The sequence below is a fragment of the Orcinus orca genome, chromosome X (genome assembly GCF_937001465.1).
Source record: "Orcinus orca chromosome X, mOrcOrc1.1, whole genome shotgun sequence".
Lineage (NCBI taxonomy): Eukaryota > Metazoa > Chordata > Mammalia > Artiodactyla > Delphinidae > Orcinus > Orcinus orca.
The window spans coordinates 56,581,983-56,607,556 of NC_064580.1; the positions used below are offsets into that span (position 1 = coordinate 56,581,983).

General features: G+C 37.9%; 1 protein-coding gene across 5 annotated transcripts in view; it reads left to right on the forward strand.

Moving 5' to 3' along the window:
* Nucleotides 1-25,574, forward strand: part of HEPH (hephaestin) — a 91,404-nt gene that overhangs the window by 25,813 nt on the left and 40,017 nt on the right. For 3 of the 5 annotated variants that reach the window (XM_033412488.2, XM_049704580.1, XM_049704581.1), the window contains exons 9-14: nucleotides 10,514-10,645; nucleotides 13,063-13,274; nucleotides 14,276-14,426; nucleotides 16,774-16,986; nucleotides 23,529-23,742; nucleotides 25,301-25,440. In XM_033412488.2, coding sequence (XP_033268379.1) covers nucleotides 10,514-10,645; nucleotides 13,063-13,274; nucleotides 14,276-14,426; nucleotides 16,774-16,986; nucleotides 23,529-23,742; nucleotides 25,301-25,440 — 1,062 coding nt within the window. The remainder of the gene's footprint in view (nucleotides 1-10,513; nucleotides 10,646-13,062; nucleotides 13,275-14,275; nucleotides 14,427-16,773; nucleotides 16,987-23,528; nucleotides 23,743-25,300; nucleotides 25,441-25,574) is intronic. The other 2 variants (XM_049704582.1, XM_049704583.1) reach the window with 1 other exon arrangement.

Consider the following 25,574-nt stretch of genomic DNA (forward strand, 5'->3'; position numbering starts at 1 on the left):
TATGTGCAAGGGTTTATTTCTGGGCTCTCTATACTATTCCTTTGGTCTCTATGTCTGTCTTTATGCCAATATCACACTGTTTTGATTACCATAGCTCTGTAGTAAGTTTTAAAATCAGGAAATGTGATGTCTTCTAGTTTGTTCTTTTTTCCCCAAGATTATTTTGCTATTTGGAGTCCCTTGAGATTACATATGAATTTTAGAAAGGGTTTTTCCACTTCTTCAAAATCATCATTGAGATTTTAATAGAAATTTCACTGAATCTATAGGTAGTATTGACATTTTAACAATATTAAGTCTTTTGATCTATGAACATGCAATGTGTTTCCTTTTTTTGTGTGTGTGGTATGCGGGCCTCTCACTGTTGTGGCCGCTCCCGTTGCGGAGCACAGGCTCTGGATGCGCAGGCTTAGCAGCCATGGCTCATGGGTCTAGCCACTCCACGGCACGTGGGATCTTCCCAGACCAGTGCACGAACCCGCATCCCCTGCATCGGCAGGCGGACTCTCAACCACTGTGCCACCAGGGAAGCCCTGTTTCCATTTTTTATATCTATTTTATTTCAGCAATGTTTTGTAGTTTTCATTCTACAAGTTTTTCACAACCTTGGTTAAATAAATTCTAAGTATTTTATTCTTTTCATGTTATTATAAATGGAATTCCTTTTGTAATTTCTTTTTCAGATTTTTCAATGTTAGTGCAACTGACTTTTGTGTGTTGATTTTGTATCTCACTACTTTGCCTAATTCATTGATTCTAACAGTTTTTTGTGGGCACTTTAGGATTTTCTAAATAAGTATGATAAAGATCTTATCATCTGCAAACAGATAATTTTACTTCTTCATTTCCAATTTGGATATCTTTTATTTCTTTTTCTTGACTAATTGATCTGGCTAGAAGCCCCAGTAATATGTTGAATACAAGTGGTAAAAGCAGGCATCCTTGTTCTTTCCTGATCTCAGAGGAAAACTTTTCAGTCTTTCAACATTGAGTATGATGTTTGCTGTGGGTTTTTCATATATGGCTTTTATTATATAGAAGTAGACTCCTTCTATTTCTAGTTTCTGGATTTTTTTTTAATTATTAAAAGGTGTTGAATTTTGTCAAGTGTTTTTTCTGCATCAATTAACATGATCATTATTTCCCTTCATTTTTAACATAATATATTACATTGATTAATTTTTGTAAGTTGAAACATTCCTGCATTCCAGGAATAAAACCGACTTAGTCATGGTGTGTAATGTTTTTGTTTTTTTTTTTTGCTTTTTTTAGAATTGAATGTATTTTTATTTTTTTTAACATCTTTACTGCAGTATAATTACTTTACAGTGTAATATTTTTAATATGTGGCTGAGTTTGTTTTGCTAGTATTTCATTGAGGATTTTTGCATCAGTGTTCATAAGTAATATTGGTGCGTGGTGTTCTTGTAATATCTTTGCCTGGCTTTGATATCAGTGTAATGCTGACCTCATAGAATGATTTAGGAAGTATTCCCTCCTCTACAATTTTTTTGGGAATATTTGAGAATTGGTATTACTTCTTTAAATGTTTAGTAGAATTCACGAGTAAAGCCATCAGGTCCAGGGCTTTTCTTAATTCCCAGATTTTTGATGGCAGATTCAATCTCTTTATAGGTCTTTCAGATTTTCTATTACATTATGATTAATTCTTGGTTGGTTTTCTGTTTTAGGAATTGTCTATTTTATCTAGGTTTTCCAATTTGTTGGTTTACAAACAAATTATAATCTTTTTATAATCTTTTAAATAATATTTCTTATAATCTTTTTATATAATCTCTTATAAACATTTTTTTCTTTACTTCTGTAGAATCAGTAGTAATGTCCCCAATTTCATTTCTGATTTTAGTAATTTGAATCTCCTATACTTTTTTCTTACTCCAACTAAAGATTTTTCAATTTTTTTGACCATTTTGAAGAACCACTTGTGGTTTCATTGATTTTTTTAAATATGTTTATTGGAGTATAATTGCTTTACAATGTTGTGTTAGTTGCTGCTGTATAACAAATTGAATCAGCTATATGTATACATACATCCCCATATCCATTCGCTATTGCATCTCCCTCCCACCCTCCCTATCCAACCGCTCTACAGTGACACAAAGCACAGAGCTGATATCCCTGTGCTCTGCAGGGGCTTCCCACTAGCTATATATTTTACATTTGATAGTGTATAGATGTCCATGCTACTCTCTCACTTCACCCAGCTTACCCATCCACCTCCCCATGTCCTCAAGCCAATTATCTAGGTCTGTGTCTTTATTCCTCTCCTGCCCCTAAGTTGTTCAGAACCACTTTCGTTAATTCCATATATATGTGTTAGCATACGGTATTTGTTTTTCTCTTTCTGACTTATTTCACACTGTATGACAGTCTCTATGTCCATCCACCTCACTGCAAATATCTCAATTTCAATTATTTTTACGGCTGAGCATTATTCTATTGTATATATGTGCCACATCGTCTTTATCTATTTATCTATCAATGGATATTTAGGTTGATACCATGTCCTGGCTTTTGTAAATAGTGCTGCAATGAACATTGTGGTATATGACAATTTTTGAATTATGGTTTTCTCAGGGTATATGCTCAGTAGTGGGATGGCTGGGTCATATGATAGTTCTAGTTTTAGTTTCTTTAAGGAACCTCCATACTGTTCACCATAGTGGCTGTATCAACTTACATTCCCCCCAACAGTGCAAGAGGGTTCCCTTTTCTCCACACCCTCTTCAGCATTTATTGTTTGTAGATTTTTGATGATGGCCTTTCTGACTGTTGTGAGGTGATATCTCACTGTAGTTTTGATTTGCATTTCTCTAATGATTAGTGATGTTGAGCATCCTTTCATGTGTTTGTTGGCAATCTGTATCTCTTCTTTGGAGAAATGTCTATTTAGGTCTTCTACACATTTTTATATTGGATTGCTTTTTTTTTTGCTGTTGAGCTGCATGAGTTGCTTGTATATTTTGGAGATTCATCCTTTGTCAGTTGCTTCATTTGCAAATATTTTCTCCCATTCTGAGGGTTGTCTTTTCATCTTGTTTATAGTTTCCTTTGCTGTGCAAAAGCTTTTAAGTTTCATTAGGTCCCATTTGTTTATATTTATTTTTATTTCCATTTCTCTAGGAAGTGGATCAAAAAGGATCTGCTGCAATGTATGTCACAGAGTGTTATGCCTGTGTTTTCCTCTGAGGCTTTTATAGTGTCTGGCCTTACATTGAGGTCTTTAATCCATTTTGAGTTTTTTTTTGTGTATGGTGATAAGGAGTGTTCTAATTTGATTCTTTTACATGTAGCTGTCCAGTTTTCCCAGCACCACTTATTGAAGAGGCTGTCTTTTCTCCATTGTATATTCTTGCCTCCTTTGTCAAAGATAAGGTGACCATAGTCCATTGGTTTATCTCTGGGCTTTCTATCCTCTTCCATTTATCTATATTTCTGCTTTTATGCCCGTACCATACTGTCTTGATTACTGTAGCTTTGTAATATAGTCTGAAGTCAGGGAGTCAGATTCCTCCAGCTTGGTTTTTCTTTCTCAATATTGCTTTGGCTATTCGTGGTCTTGTGTGTTTCCATACAAATTGTGAAAAAAAAGTTCTACTTCTGTGAAAAATGTCATTGGTAGTTTGATAGGGATTACATTGAATCTGTAGATTGCTTTGGGCAGTAGAGTCATTTTCACAGTGTTGATTCTTCCAATCCAAGAATGTGGTATATCTCTCCATTTTACATCCTACTACTTTACCAAATCATTGATCAGCTCTAGTAGTTTTCTGGCGGCATTTTTAGGATACTCTATGTACAGTATTATGTCATCTGCAAACAGTGACAGTTTTACCTCTTCTTTTCCGATTTGGATTCGTTTTATTTCTTTTTCCTCTCTGATTGCTGTAGCTAAAACTTTGAAAACTATGTTAAATAATAGTGGTGAGAGTGGGCAAACTTGTCTCGTTCCTGATCTTAGTCAAAATTGTTTCAGTTTTTCACCATTGTGAATAATGTTGGCTGTGCGTATGTCATATATGGCCTTTATTTTGGTGAGGTAAGTTCCCTGTATGCCTACTTTCCAGAGGGTTTTTATCATAAATGCATGTTGATCTTAGTCAAAGATTTTTCTGCATCTATGGTGATGATCATATGATTTTTATCCTTCAGTTTGTTAATATGGTGTATCTCATTGATTGATTTGCATATATTGAAGAATCCTGCATTTCCAGGATAAACCCCACTTGATCATGGTGTGTGATCCCTTTAATGTGCTGTTGGATTCTGTTTGCTAGTATTTTGTTGAGGATTTTTGCATCTATGTTCATCAGCAATATTGGCCTGTAGTTTTTGTTTGTGTGTGTGTGTGTGTGGCATCTTTGTCAGGTTTTGTATCAGGGTGATGGTGGCTTTGTAGAATTAGTTTGGGAGTGTTCCTCCCTCTGCTATATCTTGGAAGAATTTGAGAAGGATAGGTTAGTTCTTCTCTAAATATTTGATAGAATTCGCCTTTGAAGCTATCTGGTCTTGGACTTTGTTGGAAGATTTTAAATCATGGTTTCAATTTCAGTGCTTGTGATTGGTCTGTTTATATTTTCTATTTCTTTCTGGTTTAGTCTCGGAAGGTTGTGCTTTTCTCAGAATTTCTCCATTTCTTCCAGATTGTCCATTTTATTGGCATATAGTTGCTTTTCGTAATCTCTCATGATCCTTTGTATTTCTGCAGTGTCAGTTTTTTCTTGTCCTTTTTCTTTTCTACTTCTATTGATTTGAGTCCTCTCCCTTTTTTTCTTGATGAGTCTGGCTAATGGTTTATCAATTTTGTTTATCTTCCCAAAGAACCAGCTTTTAGTTTTATTGATCTTTGCTATCGTTTCCTTCATTTATTTTTCATTTATTTCTGATCTGATCTTTATGATTTCTTTCCTTCTGCTAATTTTGGGGTTTTTTTTTTTGTTCTCCTTTCTCTAATTGCTTTAGGTGTAAGGTTAGGTTGTTTATTTTTCTTGTTTTTAAGGTAGCATTGTATTGCTATAAACTTCCCTCTTAGAACTGCTTGTGCTGCATACTATAGGTTTTGGGTTGGTTTGTTTTCATTGTCATTTGCTTCTAGGTATTTTTTGATTTCCTCTTTGATTTTTTCAGTGATCTCTTTGTTATTAAGTAGTGTATTGTTTAACCTCCATGTGTTTTTAATTTTTAGCCATTTTTCCTGTAATTTATATCTAGCCTCATAGAGTTGTGGTCATAAAAGATACTTAATATGTGTTCAGTTTTCTGAAATTTGACAAAGCTTGATTTGTGTCCCAAGATATGATCCATCCTGGAGAACGTTCAATGAGCAGTTGAGAAGAAAGTGTATTCTGTTGTTTTTGGATGAAATGTCCTATAAATATCAATGAAGTCCATCTTGTTAAATGTATCATTTAAAGCTTGTGATTCCTTATTTATTTTCATTTTGGTTGATCTGTCCATTGGTGAAAGTGGGGTGTTAAAGTCCCCTACTATTATTGGGTTACTGTCAATTTCCCCTTTTATGGTTATTAGCATTTCCCTTATGTATTGAGCTGTTCCTATGTTGGGTGTATAAATATTTCCAATTGTTATATCTTCTTCTTGGATTGATCCCTTGATCATTATATAGTGTCCTTCCTTGTCTCTTGTAGTAGTCTTTATTTTAGAGTGTATTTTGTCTGATATGACTATCAGTACTCCAACTTCCTTTTGATTTCCATTTTCATGTAATATATTTTTCCATCCCCTCGCTTTTAGTCTGTATGTGTGCCTAGGTCTGAAGTGGGTTTCTTGTAAACAGCATGTATATGGGTCTTGTTTTTGTATTCATGTAGCCAGTCTTTTGGTTGGAGCATTTAATCCATCTACATTTAATGTAATTATTGATATGTATGTCCCTATTATGATTTTCTTAATTGTGTTGGGTTTGTTTTTGCAAGTTTCTTCCTTTTCCTGTGTTTCCAGCCTAGAGAAGTTTCTTTAGCATTTGTTGTAAAGCTGGTAGGTTTTGCTGGATTCTCTTAACTTTTTATTGTCTGTAAAGCTTTTAATTTCTCCATCGAACCTGAATGAGATCCTTTCTGGGTAGAGGAATCTTGGTTGTAGTATTTTCCCTTTCATCACTTTTAATATATCCTGTCACTCCCTTCAGGCCTGCAGAGTTGTTGCTGAAAGATCAGTTGTTAACCTTATGGGGATTTTATTGTATGTTTTTTGTTGCTTTTCCCTTGCTGCTTTTAATATTTTTTCCGTGTATTTAATTTTCGATAGTTTGATTAATATATGTTTTGGCGTGTTTCTCCTTGGATTTATCCTGTATGGGACTCTCTGTACTTCCTGGAATTTATTGACTCTTTTCTTTTCCATATTAGGAAAGTTTTCAACTATAATTCTTCAAATATTTTCTCAGTGCCTTTCTTTTTCTCTTGTTCTTCTGGGACCCCTATCATTTGAATGTTGATGTGTTTAATATTGTCCCAGAAGTCTCTGAGACTGTCCTTAATTCTTTTTGTTCTTTTTTCTTTATTCTGCTCTATGGTAGTTATTTCCACTATTTTATCTTGCAGGCCACTTATCTATTCTTCTGTCTCAGTTATTCTGCTATTGATTCCTTCTACAGAACTTTTAATTTCATTTATTGTGCTGTTAATCATTGTTTGTTTGCTCTTTAGTATTCTAGGTCCTTGTTAAACGTTTGTTGTACTTTCTCCATTGTATTTCCAAGATTTTGGATCATCTACTATCATTACTGTGAGTTGTTTTTCAGGCTGAGTGCTTATTTCCTCTTCATTTGTTTGGTCTGATGATTGGTTTCTATCTTGCTCTTTCATGTGCTGTGTATTTCTCTGTCTTCTCATTTTGCTTAACTTACTGTGTTTGGGGTCTCCATTTCACTGGCTGCAGGTTCGTAGTTCCCATTGTTTTTGGTGTCTGCCTTCAGTGGGTAAGGTTGTTTCAGTGGGTTGTGTAGGATTCCTGGTGGAGGGCACTGGTGCCTGTGTTCTGGTGGATGAGACAGGATCTTGTCTTTCTGCTGGGCAAGACCACATCCAGTGGTGTGTTTTGGGGTGTCTGTGAACTTATTATGATTTTAGGTGACCTCTCTGCTAATGGGTGGGGTTGTGTTTCTGTCCTGTTAATTATTTGGCCTATGGTTTCCAGCACTGCAGCTTGCTGTTTTTTTGAGTGGAGCTGGGTCTTAACATTGAGGTGGAGATCTATGTGAGAGCTTTCGCCTTTTGATATTAGGTGCGGCCAGGAAGTCTCTGGTAGACTCATATCCTGAACTCAGCTCTTCTGCCTCAGAGGCTCACGCTGGAACTCCAAGACCCTCTCAGCCAGTCAGCTCAAAAAAAGGGAGAAAAAAATAAAATAAAGAAAAATAAAATATTTAAAAGAAAAAAATATTAAAAATAAAAAGTAAAAAATATTTTTAAAAAAGAGGGAAAGAAGAGAGCAACCAAACCCAAAAACTAATCCACCAATGATAACAACCGCTAAAAACTATACAAAAAGAAAAAGAGAAACGGACAGAGAGAAGAACCTTAGGACACATGGTAAAAGCAAAGCTATACAGACAAACACACACAAAAAAGCATACACATACACACTCACAGAAAGAGAAAAAGGAAAAAATATATATGTTAAAAAAAGGAAGAGAGCAACCAAATCAATAAACAAATCTACCAATGATAATAAGCTCTAAATACTAAACTAAAATAAGCATAAAACCAGAAAAAAATTAGATGCAGAAAGCAAACCCCAAGTCTACAGTTGCTCCCAAAGTCCACTACCTCAGTTTTGGCATGATTAATTGTCTATTCAGGTATTCTGCAGATGCAGGGTACATTAAGGTGATTATGGAGATTTAATCCACTGCTCATGAAGCTGCTGGGAAAGATTTCCCTTTCTCTTATTTGTTCGCACAGCTCCAGCTTTCGTTTTGGCCTTGTCTCTGTATGTAGGTCTCCTGTGGCCATCTGTTCCCCACCCAGACAGAATGGGGTTAAAGGAGTGGCTGATTAGGGGGCTCTGGCTCACTCAGGCCAGGGGGAGGGAGGGGTCTGGAATGCAGGGTGAGCCTGAGGCGGCAGAGGTTGGTGTGATGTTGCAACAGCCTGAGGCACACTGTTTGTTCTCCCAGGGAAGTTGTCCCTGGATCTCGGGACCCTGGAAGTGGTGGGCTGCACAGGCTCCTGGGGGGAGAGGTGTGTGTGTGTGGATAGTGACCTGTGCTTGCACACATGCTTCTTTTTTTTAACATTTTTATTGGGGTATAATTGCTTTACAATGGTGTGTTAGTTTCTGTTTTATAACAAAGTGAATCAGTTATACATATACATATGCTCCCATATCTCTTCCCTCTTGTGTCTCCCTCCCTCCCACCCTCCCTATCCCACCCCTCCAGGTGGTCACAAAGCACCGAGCTGATCTCCTGTAGCAGCAACCTTAGTGTTTCATACCCGCCTCTGCTGTCCACACTGATAGCTGCAGCTCGCGCCCATCTCTGGAGTTCATCTAGGCAGTGCTCTGAATCTCCTATCCTCGCACACCCCGAATCAATGGTCTCTTGCCTCTTAGGCAGTTCCAGACTTTTTCCCAACTCCTTTCTGGCTATCTGTGGTGCACTAGCCTCCTTCAGGCTGTGTTCATGCAGCCAACCTCAGTCCTCTCCCTGGGATCTGATCTCCAAAGCCAGAGCCTCAGCTCCCAGCCCCCTCCTGCTCCAGTGGGTGAGCAGACAAGCCTCTCTGGCTGGTGAGTGCTGGTCAGCACTGATCCTTGTGTGGGAATTTCTCTGCTTTGCCCTCTGTGCCCCTGTTGTTGTGCTCTCCTCCATGGATCCAAATCTTCCCCACTGTCCACCCACCATCTCTGCCAGTGAAGGGGCTTCCTAGTGTGTGGAAGCTTTCCCTCCTTCACAGCTCCCTCCCAGAAGTGCAGGTCCCATCCCTATTCTTTTGTCTTTTTTTCCACTTTTCTTTTTTGCCCTACCCAGGCACATGGGTAGTTTCTTGCCTTTTGGGAGGTCTGAGGTCTTCTGCCAGCATTCAGTAGGTGTTCTGTAGGAGTTGTTCTACATGTAGATGTATTTTTGATGTTTTGTGGGAAGGAAGGTGATCTCCATGTCTTACTCCTTCACCATCTTGAATGTTCTCGATATTCATTTTCATTGACTTTTAAAATTGTTTTTCTATTCTCTATTTTATTTATTTCTGCTCTAATCTTTATAATTTCCTTTCTTCTGCTAGCTTTGGGTTTTGTTAGCTTTTATTTTCCTAGTTCCTAAAGTTGGGTTGTTGGTTTGTGAACTTTCTTGTTTCTTAAATGTGTTTATAGGTATAAGTTTCCAGCTTAGCACTGCTTTTACTACCTCTCATCTTTTGGTATGTTGTGTGGTCATTTTCATTTTCATTTTCCTCTACATATTTTGTAATTTCCCTTATGATCTCTTTTCTGATATTATGGTTGTTTAAAAGTGTGTTGCTTAATTTCCACAACTTTGTGAATTTTCCAGTTTTCCTTCTGTTATTGTTTTCTTACTTTATCCCATTGTGGATGGAGACAATACTTTGTATGATATATTTTTAAGTCTATTGAGATTAATCTGTGGCCTAACTTATGGTTTATCTTGGAATGTGTCCTCTGTGCACTTGAGAAGAATGTGTATTCTGTTCTTGTTGGGTAGAGTGTTCTGTATATATTATATCTAGTTGGTCTATCGTGTGTTTTGTCTTCATTTCATTGCTTATCTTTTGTATAGTTGTTTTTTCCATTATTGTAAGTGGGGTATAGGTTCCTAGTCTTTGAACAGAAGTGCAACATTAGGAGTAGCAATTGAGTAAAAACTAAGCCAGAAACCCTGAACTAGGGTTAGAGCCACCATAAGTACTCAAGGTATTGTCTTGGTATTTCTTGTTGATCTCAAAGTTGTTCCAGGCTAGGTTAGATGTGGTAGGTAATGGAAGAAAGGTAAGTGTAGAAGTGATGGCTAGACTACCTAGTCCAGGACCTGACTAGAAGTTATAATAATTTCATCTGTTTCAATTCAGTTTAGGATTGAGGCAAGCTCAGATTTTTAGTTGAGTTCTACCAGGAAATGCAGTTGTGGGAACTGGGGAAATGGGATTGGACCTGACAGTGGAGTAGGAGAAAACCCTGACTTCAGGACCTGGTTCTCTTCCTAATCAGTCATTTGAATTTGGGCAGATCAGTTCCAACTCTCTGAGCTGCAGTTTCCTCATCTGAAAAATGATGATATCATCTGCCTTTTATACCTTTGAATGGTGATTGAAGATCAAAATGAGGTGGTGGACTTTAAAGTGCTTTTTATAACTGTAAATTGCAATATACTTGAAAAAGATTATTCTTCTTATTGCAGAGGAAAAACTTCTCTATCTTTTTCACTTCTTTTTTACTTTTCTTCCCTCTCCTACTTCCATCCTACCTGATCATCCTGTTTACATTACCATTGTCTCTCCTTCCCATTTTCCAGGGCCAGTGATCCGGGCTGAGGTGGGTGACACCATCCAGGTGATCTTCTACAACCGTGCCTCCCAGCCATTCAGCATACAGCCTCATGGGGTCTTTTATGAGAAAGACTCCGAGGGAACTGTGTACAATGATGGTGAGCAGGCAGGGTTTCAAGTAATGTGGGCTACAGATAATAACAGGTACCTATAGAGTACAAATAAATAAAGGAGTGAAAGAGAGAAAAGAAGGCAGAATTAACTGCCATGGACGGATGTTGTTGAATGAATGTATGATATTTTAGTGAGACAGAGCTGGGATCAATAAGAGACAACTACTTTTAAATATATTTAAATATATTCTGATTATGAAAGTACATGTATTATGGAATTTTGATAAACATGGAAAATTATAAAATAAATAAAGTTCATTCATAAGTAAATTGCCAATATATTTTATATACCTTTTAACATTTTTCTGTGTTTATATAAATTTATATATTTAAAAATTTGTGATGATATATTTTGTATAGTTTGGTGTCTTACTATTTTCACTTACCATTATATTGTGTCCATTTTCTATGTCATTATAATCTTACAAACATTTTAATGACTATATAATACTCTAACACATAGATTTTACCTTATCTTCTATTATTTGGACATGTAGGTTGCTTTCATTATTTTTTAATATTGTAAATCATGTTGCAATGAATGAATATATATATTTGGTTTGGACTACTAGCTTAGGAAAAAATCCAAGAAGTGGGATTATTGGGTAGTTAATTTCTTGTTTTCCCTGAGAATAATATTAACACCTGCTAACCTCAAGCCAAAAATACCAAAAAATACTGAAAGCATAAAGGGCAAACTTACAGACAAATCTGGAATAAAAGAACATTCTACAATGCATCTGGTCTAGTATCTTCAAGAAATCAATGCCATAGGGAAAAGAATTAAAGAGACAACACCAAGGGCAATGTGCAAACCTTGTCTGGATGTTAGATGATATTAGGGTATTTTCTTAGGTCTGGTAATGTTATTATGGTAATATAGCAGATACTTACTGATGTATTTAGAAGTAAAATGTCATTATGTTTGCATTTCACTTCCAAATGATTTAGAAAAAGTAAGCATACACATAGATTTAGATAAATTAAAGATGGCCAAGTCTGTGATAAAATAGATAACCAACAAGGACCTACTGTAAAAATAAATAAATAAATAAATAAATTTTAAAAAATACAAAGAGAAAAAAGGTGGCCAAATGTTAACAATCAACTCCAAGTGGTAGGGTAATTATCGCACTATCTTTTAAGGTTTTTTGTATGTTTAAAAATTTAAAGAGTTAAGAACAATGAATGAATAAGAAAAAATAAGTTAAAGCTATCCTAAATTATACCACCATATGATAAATTATACTACAAATATCCTTATGTATGCTTCTTTGCCTACTTTTATGATTATTTCATCAGAATATATATTTAAGATGTGGAATAATATCAGAGGGTGCACACATGAAAATTTCTGATACCTATGTCCAAATTGCTCTCTGGAAAAATTTGCAGTCACATCAATTTGGAATTCCATCAACAGTTACCAAGAGGGAGGACACATTTTCTTACAACCTCACCAGCAGAGGGCAGCCATTTTAATCATTGTCAAAATGTCAGTCTTGTAAGCAAACAACAAAACTCACTGTTATTTCTATTTGCATTAGGTTGAACATTCTTTTCAGTATTTATTTTGTATCTTACTTTTTTTGTGGACATAAACTTTTTAAGGCTTTTGATACATTCTGTCAACATTTTTTCTAAAATGGTTATTTTTATTTACACTTACCCTTTTAATAGGTGAGTGAGAGGAGTAAGTGCCATTTGAACCACTTATCACCAGAACTGATTATTATAATTTGTAAAATTTTGTTAATTTGACAGGCAAAAAAATTATATTTTCACTTGTACTAATTTGATTACTAATAGGTTTGAACATATAAAATAAAATTTCTGTGAATTGCCTGACCATGACTTGTGTCTATTTAAGGAATTACAGCCTTAGTATCATATATACACACACACGCACACACATACATACAAAACATATACACATCCATACATACATGAATACACATAGAGAGGAAAATATGTTCAACAGTTAGAACCATTCAAAGATTAAACAGGCTATGATGGTAGGTAGTGAGTCTTCTATCTCTGGATACTTTTAAGCAGAGGTAGGACTACAAGAGGAGATGAATGTATGTTTTTAAGTGAGGGATATTCCAAATAAGTTTTAAAAGTTCTTTCAATCCTTGGGTCCTATGAGTTTGGAAAACTGAAACCTAGGGAAATTTAAATTTCCCCAGTTCATATCACAAGTAGTGGCAGAACCAGAAACCAAACTCTAGTCTCTTGACTCCTACTCAGAACCTTTTTTAATATTCTATATTTTATGTTGCTGCTTCTCCTACTGCTACTCCAAAATGCATTTGTAGATTATGATCTTTACTTCACTGTTTGGAGATGATGATACTCACTCTAGCCAATGTGAGTAATGAATTCTATGTCTTTTCCTATAGGCTCATCCCACCCTGGGTTGGTGGCTAAGCCCCTTGAGAAAGTAACATACCGCTGGACAGTCCCTCCCAATGCTGGCCCCACTGCTCAGGATCCTGCCTGTCTCACCTGGATGTACTTCTCTGCTGCTGATCCCATAAGAGATACAAATTCTGGTCTGGTGGGCCCCCTGCTTGTGTGCAAGGCTGGTGCCTTGGGTGCAGATGGCAAGCAGGTATTGCCATGGTTTCTGGCTGGAAAGCCTGCTGGGAAGATGATGAGGTTGGGTTGCTGAATAGGAGTTAAGCATGGAACTGGGTTCTAGTAGTGAAGGAATAAAAACAAAAGTTATTGAATCAGAAATTAATAGTTGGTGACTTCATGCTATCTTGCATGCTATTCTTTTATTCACAAACACATATCTTCCTTAGTCTCTATTCCTTTCTATTTTATATTCTCCCAACATCTCCTCATTGTTTTAACCTCAGTGGCCCTTAAACCTTGCTCCTAATTCCTAACTCTGCCCTACTATTTTCTTGCCTTCTTTCATAACCAGCCCATAAAGCTTAGCTGTTTAACCTTGAGCAAATTACTTAACCTCTCTTTGTCTCAGTTTCCTCATCTACAGTAAAGGGTTAACAATAGAAGAAGGTATCTTGAGTTTCTGTGAACACTAATTAAAATAATCCATATAAAGTGCTTGGCACAGTGTCTGATACCTAGTAAAGACTCAGTAAATGTTAGCAGTAATAATAATAATATTACTAAAATTAATAATAAAATAATAGTAAGTTAGTAATTAGTATAATTATTTTTTCTTTTATTTTCTAGCTTCTCCATTCCCATAGAATCCTCTGCCACCCCCTCCCCGATCTCCTAGCCGTCTTTCCCCACTCCTTCCCTTAATTGATTCCAGGCTCTCTTCTATCACACTCTGTGCCTCTTCATAAATCTTGTGCACAATCTTGTGCCTCTTCCCTGCCCTCTTTCATACATCCCTCCCCTCCAGTCTTATCACTTTATTCTAACCCCCTTCACCCACCTGCAATTTGAAGTTACCTGAGGAAAAACTTTACAGCAAGCAACTGCAGCTCTAGGCAGGAGATATGGGCTTGGATCTGTGTTTGGAAAAGGAAATGGAAAATAATCAGGGATCATTGGGCTCTGGAGCTGCACAGTCCACAACTGCTGAAACTGTGGTTATTCCCACTCTGTTTTCTTCCACTGGGACTACAGAAAGGAGTGGATAAAGAATTCTTTCTCCTTTTCACTGTGTTGGATGAGAACAAGAGCTGGTACAGCAATGCCAATCAAGCAGCTGCTATGTTGGATTCCCGACTGATCTCAGAGGACTTCAAGGGTTTCCAAGACTCTAATCGGATGCATGGTATGGGGAGTGCTTTTACCCTAAGCTACAACTGAGAGATTATAAGTAAAATCTAGCCTAGATTTAATCATGATCCATTCCTGAAAACATTGATCCTATCGGTCATCTCTTCCCAAGAGACAAGCTACATCAAGGTATTAAACCTAAGACAACATATCTTATACTTAGTCCTTTCTTGTGCTTTGTTCTGTGTTACACAGTATGGGAGACACTAGAAAAAGATACTGTAAAATGAGGACTGCACACAAAGAATCCGCTAGAGAATGAGGAGAGTAAGCTGGGATGATACCTTTCCAGTCTTATCTTCTTTCTTATCACCCGCTATTCTTGCTTCCCAACCCCATACTCCAGCCAAATAGGGATATTTTCTCTATATAGACATACCTTGTACTCTTCTGAGTCCATGCTTTTGTAATGATTTGTCCTCCACTTGAAATACCCCTCCTTACATTTTTGCTCTTAGCCAGTGGAAATTCTTCTCATTTTCTAAGGCCCTACTCAAAAGCTACCTCCTCCTCATTTCTTATTACCAAGTCCCAGGATGATGATACCCTCTTACTAACTACTATTGTATTTTTATCAGACTCTTTCAATAGCAAGTTCCATACACTCCAAAATATTGTAGTTATTTGTTACGTGCCTTTTGACCTCTGCTAGAGTGTAGTCTCCTTAAAGGTGAGTATTGTTTGTTGTTTATCTGTGTATCTTTTACATGGTCTAATATATAGTAAGTAGTTATTGAACTAGTGAACTACTAAATTAATGAATAGGTGGGTGGGTGAGTGAATTAATGGGGAGTCATGGTCCAAGTTTGTAAGGAACTCTCAGCATTTTGCAATGAAATGAAACTAACACCCATGAAACAATTATAGAATATTCAAGACAGACTATAATTAAGTGCTAAATTGTGTGGAACAGCTTTTAAGTGACATAGCATTCAGAAAAGGAGAACATTAATGAGGAACAATCCAGTTAAAGGATTCCTGGAAGAAGGAAGTGCTTGACTGAGCCTTGAAGTCTGAATAACTTTGCAATCAAACATTATAGGTAGGGGAAGCAGAATCAAGCAGTTAGCGATGGTTCCATCAGCATCCCAGGGGATTATCAAATAAAGTTACTCATTAAAGCTGGTTCCAGTGGATGTAGGAACATTGAAAAGGGATCAGCTTCAAGCAGGTCTCCCTGTATTTTTGAGCGGAGTATGCAGGGTGGGAGAGGGTCAAGAACGAGTGTGTTGTCTTTTGGCTCTATCTCTTGCTTCTCATTACCAGTCAGTTACATCAGTTGGAAAAAGTAATACAGTCTACAAACCAAGTTTATTCCAGTATGAATTTATTTGACAACTGATAAGTACTAGGTAACATGCGAGGTGCTTGGAAAAAATGATGTGCTTCATGCTAGGTCAATCTAGTGTGGGAGATAAATTTGTACTTAAATCACTGGACTCTGTGGTAAGTGACATTTCAGAATTTTGTGGGGAGAAAAGTTTCAAGGAAGCCAGAAAGAGTGCAAAAACTGCTTTACAGGGTAGATGATATTTGAGCTAGTGCATGATGGATATGTAGTAATTTGCTGTAGAGAGAAACCAGAGGGAAAGTTTATTCCAGGCAAAGGGAACAGCCTGTGAAAAATCAACAAGTATTTTCTACGTGCCTACCATGTTTAAGGTCCTGGGAATACAGAGGCAAATAGAGCTCACAGGATAAAGGTGTGTATGTGTGTGTGAAAGAGAGTGAGAGGATAGGATATAGGTAGGAGTACCAGGGAGGAGGCTTTCGTGTGGGAGTTCAGACCAGAGATGTTGAGAGCCAGAAATAAGGCAGTGGGAGTGAAGATGAAAAGGAGGAAACAGATTGAAAGTTGAGGAAGGAACCTTGGGGAACTCCAACACTTTACAGAGGCATGGAGAATGAGTATAAGATGGAGGAGGAACATTCAGAAAAGTTATAAGAGAACCAGGGACATTTGGTGCTATAGAATCCAAGGGAGAAGAGTTTCAAGAAAGTGGGAATAGGAAAGATTAATACGTGTGTGTGTGTGTGTGTGTGTGTGTAAGTGTGTGAAAGAGTTGTGGGAGTGGAGAGTAGTTCAGTTTTGCCAGGATGTGAAGTATGGTGGAGGAGGGGCAGCAGGTAAAGCCAGAAAGGACAATAGGGCCCTCGTCCCAAGAGGCAGATCTTCATAAGTAGAACTAAAGTGGCTTAGGGAAGAAGGCAGAGGAGTTGAGAATGACTCAGAAATTTCAAGTTGTGGGAAAACTTAGTACAGAGCTGATGCCATGCTGCTGGCTGGTGCCCAAGTAGTCTGGTCTCACCTCCCCATCCTGTCTTGTGTTTTTGTTTTCCAGCCATTAACGGGTTTCTGTTCTCTAACTTGCCCAGGCTGGACATGTGCAAGGGTGACACAGTGGCCTGGCACCTGGTTGGCCTGGGCACAGAGACTGATGTGCATGGGGTCACGTTCCAGGGCAACACTGTGCAGCTTCAGGGCATGAGAAAGAGTGCAACCATGCTCTTTCCTCACACTTTTGTTATGGCCATCATGCAGCCTGACAACCCTGGTAAGTGCTTTAGCAGCTGGCCCTAGGCTGAGAAACTTTATTGGGCATTGGACTGGGTGAGGTGGGGGGCTGGTGAAGAGAAAAGGAAAGTCATGTTGAGGGTACTTGTGAACTTTTCAAAACAGTTGTGTCTTCTCCTTCCTCAATGTGTACTCCATGTTTTGGTTATTTGGATTCTCTTCTCAGTTGCAGGCAGAATAAAGAGCTGAGGAAGCTCTTTTCTGAAACAACAGGAGAGAAGTAGGGATGCTGCCCAGTATCAGGGCAATTCTTGTATAGGCAGAGGGTAGACTTGGTTGCATAGACCCTTGGCCATGTAGAGATTCTATAGATTTAACTCTTGCACTGGAAAAGAGGTCCATGAGATGTACCTATAAGTGCTTCCAACTCTGATATTCTGTGAGGAGTTTTGCAAACTTCTGGTGGGAGTAGGGGGCGAAGTGTGCTGTAACATTTGCAGCCTAGGAATCAGAACACAGGAACTTCTAGTCCAGGCTCTTTCATTAACTTGCTGTCCAATTTTTGTCTAATTACTTCCCCTCTCTGTGGCTAGATTTCTTCCTTCTTTTTATTTTTTGTTCATTCTTCCCCCTCTCTCCCTCTCTTCCTTTCTTCTCTTTCTTCCTCTGTCCCTCCTTCCTTCCCTCTCCTCCTCCCTTTCCCTCTCCCTATCCTTCTTTCATGATGAAATTTGACTAGAATGTTTCTCCAGATTCCATCTGTGTCTGATATTTCATAACGTAGCAGTTATTTCTCTTTTTTTGTATATTTTGATTATGTTTTTAGCATCTTTATTGGAGTTTAATTGGGTTACAATATTCTGTTAGTTTCTTCTGTGTAACAAAGTGAGTCAGCTATATGTGTACACATATCCCCAAAATCCCTCCCTCTTGAGACTCTCTCCCACGCCTCTACGTGGTCACAAAACACTGAGCTGATCTCCCTGTACTATGCAGCTGCTTCCCACTAGCTATCTGTTTTACACTCGGTAGTGTAGATATGTCAATGCTACTCTCTCACTTTGTCCCAGCTTAACCTTCCCCCCTCCCCGTGTCCTCAAGTCGATTCTCAACGTCTGTGTCTTTATTCCTGTCCTGTCCCTAGGATAATCAGAACCTTTTTTTTTCTTTTTAGATTCCATATATATGCGTTAGCATGTGGTAATTTTTTTCTCTTTATGACTTACTTCACTCTGTATGACAAAATCTAGGTCCATGCACCTCACTACAAATAACCCAATTTCGTTTCGTTTTATGGCTGAGTAATATTCCATTGTATATATGTGCCACATCCTCTTTATCCATTCATCTGTCGATGGACACTTAGTTTGCTTCCATGTCCTGGCTATTGTAAATAGTGCTGCAGTGAACATTGTGGTACACGATTATTTTTGAATTACGGTTTTCACACGGTATATACCCAGTAGTGGGATTGCTGGGTCGTATGGTAGTTCTATTTTTAGTTTTTTAAGAAACCTCCATACTGTTATCCATAGTGGTAGTATCAATTTACATTCCCACCAACAGTTCAAGAGTGTTCCCTTTACTCCATACCCTCTCCAGCATTTATTGTTTCTAGATTTTTTGATGATGGCCATCTGACCAGTGTGAGGTGATACCTCATTGTAGTTTTGATTTGCATTTCTCTAATAATTAGTGATGTTGAACATCTTTTCATGTGTTTCTTGGCAATCTATATATCTTTGGAGAAATGTATATTTAGGTCTTCTGCCCATTTTTGGATTGGGTTGTTGTTCTTTTGCTATTGAGCTGCATAAGCTGCTTGTATATTTTGGAGATTAACCCTTGTCAGTTGCTTCATTTGCAAATATTTTCTTCCATTCTGAGGGTTGTCTTTTCATCTTGTTTATGGTTTCCTTTGCTGTGAAAAAGCTTTTAAGTTTATTAGGTCCCATTTTTTTAATTTTGTTTTGTTTTTATTTCCATTTCTCTAGGAGGTTGGTCAAAAAGGATCTTGCTGTGATTTATGTCATAGAGTGTTCTGCCTGTTTTCTTCTAAGAGTTTTATAGTGTCTAGTCTTACATTTAGGTCTTTAACCCATTTTGAGTTTATTTTTGTGTATGGTGTTAAGAAGTGTTCTAATTTCATTCTTTTACATGTGGCTGTCCAGTTTTCCCAGCACCACTTATTGAAGAGGCTCTCTTTTCTCCATTGTATATTCTTGCCTCCTTTATCAAAGATAAGGTGACCATATGTGCATGGGTTTATCTCTGGGGTTTCTATCCTGTCTCATTGATCTATACTAAAAACAGAAATATAGTTAATTTCTCTTTGCAGTGACTGAGGTATATTCTTTTGTCCAGGCAGTAGGTGGCAATAGTGTTGGTAAGAAAAATCTGTCAGTTAAATGCAGTTCCCACGAAAGTTTTATTTTAGTTCTGTAAATTCCATTCATATTTGAGAAAAAAATCCTTAAACAAAGGAAGTTTCCTTGACAAATTAACAATTTTAGCCTGGCACTGGGTTTGACAAAAACTTGACAAAAAACATCACTTGGGTCCTCATTTCTCCCCATCTACCTAGGATACTTTCTTGGTCAAGAAGAGTTGTTGTTAGCAAATTAGAAATAACCATTAATGGGGCTGAAAGGGACAATAGAATTAAGTGCTTGTAGTGAGTGCTAGGGTGGGGAACTTCTGAGAAAGAAAGACCCATCTCTCTAGCCTTGGTCCCAAAGTCAAATCCTAGGTTTAATATCCTTCCTATGAAATTAGCCAGGCTACCCAGCCAGGTTTATATGCCTCTGTGGGGCTCATTCTTACTCTGGATGAGTGAAATTATTTTTGTGCCACACTAAGGCCCAAGGAGAGTGACTGTAGATGGCTTAAAAACATGGGAAGAGAGGCAGTGAATGGGTTTATAACAGTAAAGGCTTAAAAGGTTAATCTTGGTCAAGATTTCTGAGTTTTCTTATTAGAAAAAGCCCAGGCTCTTTTTACCTTTGCATTTTCCAGTCCTTTCAAACTCTCCTCTTTCTGAACAATCCTCGAGTCATAGAATGTTTGAACTGGTACAGCCCCTTCGAGATCATCTTTCACTTATTTTGCTAATGGGTGGAAGAGACAGAGATCTGGAGGGGGGAAAATGATTTTCTCATGTTAGGAACGTCAGCTCTAAATTTTTTTCCTCTTGCCCCTTCTTCATCAACCCCTGTTGATTCTTACTCCTAGGTAATCTCTTTAATCTGAAGTCTCCTTCATTCTACCTTGAGAGTTTAGTCTCTGATTAAGACTGAGAGAGGCCATTGTAAGTAGTTCCCCAAAGACAGGACAAAATTTCCAAGTTAATGGAAAAGCCAGAACCAGAATCTGGCTTTGGAATTCTAGAAAAAGGGGTAGCAATGAAGATTGGTAAATATAAATATGCAATTAAGCAGCTTTGCAGATGACTTAAAGCATTACCATGGAGATTCAACATGTTGTTTGCTGGATGCTTACAATTATGTTTAACAAAACAGAAGAATAAATTCCCAGAAAAAAATGCAGCAAAATGCTAGGAGTGTGAGTGTTGTGGGTTTATCGGTGACATTTTTAATCCTGTTTTTGCTTTGCTTTAAATTCTAATAATATTTTAATTTCAAATATTAATTACCTTTAATAGAAATGATGATTTTGCACTTAAAAATGTCCCGAATAATACACCTCAGCTTTTCCGAAAGAACCACTGACACTAGAGCTCTGATATCCAGGGAAAGTGGCAGAAAAAGAGGCTAGAGCTTGTAATGTGCTATTTTCCACCAACTTCATGTTAGATTTCTCAGCAGCAAAGAGAACATTTATTACTTCACATTATTACTTCACATTTCTTGTGAAGTCCAAGTGGTGTGGACTTTACAGCAGATAGCTGTGGGTAGAAATATAAACATTGGAGGAAAAGTCCAGGCTAGAGAGAGAGATTTGAGTATTTTCATAGTTGAAGTCCTTTAGCATGTAAAGTTATAGGAAATAAAACTTAAAGCAAAAATCAACATTTAAGTGGTAGAAGGGAGAAGACAAACCAGGTTAAGGAGACAGAAAAAAATTGGTCACAGAGGTAGGAGGAGACTCATATGCCAAAGGCAGAAAAGCGTTGAAAAAGAAGCAACTTGGGGACTTCCCTCACGGTCCAGTGACTAAGACTCAACACTCTCAATGCAGGGGGCCCGGGTTCAATCCCTGGTCAGGGAACTAGAACCCACATGGTGCAACTAAAGATCCCATGTGCTACAACTAAGACCTGGTGAAGCCAAATTAATAAATAAATTTTTTTTAAAAAAAGAATCACCTTGGACAACAATGTCCATATGAGATGATGTGATAGTCCTAGGTCATATGATTCTCCCAAAAAGGCTTCTATCTTTTCCCATTCCCTCCAGTGATCATCAGACTTTCTTCTCCATACCAACCCCTAAGCTATGATGTTTGGACAGTGTATGCAGTCATTCATTTGCACAGAAATTCATTCACTCAACACATATTTATTGCACACATTCCATGTGCTAAGACTAGGATAGAGAGGTGAAAAGATAGACATGATACTTACTCCCAGGGGAGATCTACAACAAACACACACACATAAAATAATAAGATAATTTCAGATCATGATATATGTCGTGAAGGAAATAAAATACAATGGTGTGATGAACTGATTGGAGCTTTAGAGAAGTTATTTAGGGAAGACCACTCTGAGATTGTGACATTTAAGATCTAAGTAATGGGGAGGAAGGAGCTATATGAAGATCTCTGAGCAGAATATTCCGAGCAGAGGGACAAGCAAGTGTAAATGTCTCAAGGTGGGAATAAACGTGGTTTGTTCAAGGGTCAGAAAGAAGGCCAGTATGGTTGGAGTGTAGTGAGCAAGGAGAAGCCTGACATCATATGAAATCATAGAGGTTGGCAAGAGTCATATTATATAGGGCCTTATAGACCACAGTCAGGAACTTGAATTGTATTCTGAGTATGAATGGAGCATTTAAACAAGGCAGCAATGTGCTCTGGATCATATTTGTTAAAGAGGACCCTGTTTCTTGTTTGGAGAATGTTTGAGGTGGGAGGGAGAAACAGAGAAGACAGTTGTGAGACCATTGAAGTTTTCCAGGTGAGAGACGATAGTGGCTTTGACTAAGGAAGTGAGAGTGGAAACAGAAGGATGACTGTGAGGGAAGAGATGATAGGATTTATTGATGGAATAGATTTGGGGTATAAGGGAAATTGAAAAGTCAGAAAGTAGATATGGAAAGAAAATATTAGATTTTTTCAAGAAGTCTATAAACTAGTGGAAAGGACTGTTTTTTAAAGAGAGGAGCACTTAGTCCTTAACCATGTGATTTATATGTAAAGTGTTTTAAGAGTAGAGAGGTCAAGAACATAAAGTCCAATGTGGGCCAGAGTAGTCAGCGAGGACTTTCTGGAAGAGAAGAAGCATGAATTGGGTCTTGGAGAATGAGTGAACACTTATAGATATTTATGGGGAAGGGGATGGGCAGGTCTATTCCAGAAAAGTAAAAATAACATGAGTGAAAATTCCAAGATAAGAATGAGATATGTGAGAGGGGCAATCAGGGACAGATTTAGTTAAAGCACTGATGAGTTTGGGACAGAGTGGTAAGTGGGATTGCATCAATAGTTTTCAGCTAGCTCATAGAGGCCTTTAAAAGCTAGGAGGAATTTGTAGTGGTGGTATAGGCAGTCAGCAGTAAAGGAAGTAATACTGGGGAAAATGTAAAAAAGTTAGTTTCTCCTGATCAATAGTCTATGAGCCTATGTGTCCTTGACATAGAAATCTGGATCTTGAGATTAGATCCAGGCAGCTCTACAATTCAGACATTTAAGACTGATATCCAAATATTTCATTGTAAAAAACCTAGGGGAAGCCATTCCAAAGCTCTCTGATGTAAGAATTCTTGTGATCAAGAAATTCATATATATATATAAGCCCACATTTATTTCTTTGAGACTTGGTAGGAAGGGAGAAAATTGGTCAATTTCTTCCTTTAAATAATAATTACAGCTTTATTTACTTACTTATAGTTTCACTTATTGAACATTTACTCTATAATGTGCCAAGCAATATCTACATATTATTGTGTTTAATTCTAAAAAAATCCTATTAAGTAAAATGCTCCCCACTTTACCATGAGGAAACTGAAACATACAGAGGCTTAAAATTTTCCTGAAGGTTATATAGAAAATAAGTGTCAAATAGGGTGACTGACCATCCCGGTTTGCTCAGAACTGAGGAGTTTCCAGGGGCATGGGACTTTCAGTGCTAAAACTAGAGAAGCCCTTGGTAAACAGGGAGGAGCTGGTCATCCTAGTGGCAGGTTTAGTTTTAAACCCAGACAATGTAGCTTTGGCACCAGAGCTCTTAAACTCTGTGCTCATTGCTCTCAATAAACTTGTAATAATCTTTTATCTAATGCATGGAAAAACCTTATCTAAAACTACCCACTCTCTGCAATATGCCTAGAGAGAAGTAGGAACTCCCTCAGACACTATACAGGGGTGTTTTGATTCAGGTTTTTCTCTCTGTTCCTACCTCAGGGACATTTGAAATTTACTGCCAGGCAGGCAGCCATAGAGAAGCAGGAATGAGGGCAATCTATAATGTCTCCCAGTGTCCTGGCCACCAAGCCAACTCTCGTCAACATTACCAAGCTGCAAGGATCTACTACATCATGGCAGAAGAGATGGAGTGGGACTATTGCCCTGACAGGAGCTGGGAACTAGAATGGCACAACCAGTCTGAGAAGGACAGGTAAGGCTTCAGAAAAGAAGTGATCACACTTTCAAAGACTCTGGACCATTTTACTGAAATGGAGGAGGATACTGAAATTCTGAGCTGTGGAGGCACTTATCTGAAGTCAACTAATAAGATACCAACAAATCTAGAGGAAGGACTAGAACACAGGTAAGCTGGTACTCAGTGCTTTTTCTATGTTGTTATACTGTAGAGCTGAAGTAAAACCTTGCCCACATCCTCATGCTCTCAGTCTTGGCATCCTTTCCTCTGGTTAGCCAGAAGCACTGATATTGGGACTTAAACTTTATAGGGAATTTACTCAAGGGACTGAATGTCCCCAAGCTCAGATGTCCCTTGACAAAATGTCATTAAGATAGAGGCTAAGCTGTATAGAAGAAAAAGGCCAAAATAGAGTGGCTTAAATATGTTAGAATTTTATTTCTTGCTTAAGTACAAATATGAGCAGTTCGGGACCAATAGGTTAACTAGTTACCCATAACACTTGCTTTCATCTCTGGAACTAAGACATCTCTTCCAGTTGTAGTCACTCCCAGCTATCAAGAAATGGACACTAAATCCATGGCAAGCAACATTGTCTGTGAGGCAATGACCTGAAGTTGTAATACATTACTTTCTCTGAAACCCCATTATCCTGAACTTATTCATATGGCCATACCTAGCTGCAAGAAAGTCCAGGAAGTGTAATCTCTGGTTAGGCAGCCATGTGCTCAGCTAAAACCTAGGTGATTCTATTACTAAAAAGGAAGGAGTGGAGAATGGAAATTATGGTACAGTTTAGCAATTTCAACTATAGTTTATTTTTGGTGTTCTCACTACCCTTTGCCAATCTTTCTGTTGGTTTTTGAAGGTTGAAGCCTTCTTGCTAACTTGTACTGCAAGCTAGAAAAAATTAAGTCCCTTTTCTGGACTCTGGCTTACTCATCTTTAAAGTGATGTGGTATAGTTGAAAGAACTTGAGCAGCCTTTAATCCAAGCCCTGGCTCCCTTTCTGGCTGATAGTATCAATGAAGATAAGCCCTGTCACCTCTAGATCACTGGATTCCACCTCTAGGACATACATACCTCATCAGCCTATTGGGACGATCAAATGATAAAATGAATAGTAAAGTTCTCTGTAAACAGGAAAACATCCCATAATGAGAAATCTGTAAGATTTCATTTTCTTCCTACCTCTCCCTACCCCTTATCCACCAACAACAGAAGCAGTTAGTATTCTCCATTCTCCTACCACCTGTACCTTGTTCTTTGTCAGACTAATTCCATCTAATACATCATTAAGGCTTGAGCTAGAGTTCAGGGCTCTGATTCTTACCAGATTAATTTTACTATAAATTCATAACTGGATGATGGCAAACAAGGAAATATAAATAAATATTGAAATATGCCATCTTTAACTGCAGATATGCATCCAAAGTGTGTAATCTGATATTAGAATGAATAGGCCTCACCTTCTTATACCTGTGACATGAGGTTGGGTCTGACATAGATTTCCCATACTTGAAAATGAGGGGTTAAGGGCAAGGTGCTGATGCCACTCTTTGGATTCCTCTAGTTATGGTCACATCTTCCTGAGCAACAAAGATGGACTCCTGGGTTCCAGATACAAGAAAGCTGTATTCAGGGAATACACTGATGGTACATTCAGGGTCCGACGGCCAAGGACTGGATCAGAGGAACACTTGGGAATCTTAGGTAAGGGAATTCCACTTCCCTCCTAGTGTCTAGAAACCTGTTATGCTCTTAGGGAGGTCATGTCATATCAGGAAGGCCTCTCCATTCGCCATTATCAGTTTTCCTTATAGTGGAACTATGGTCATATTTTATAA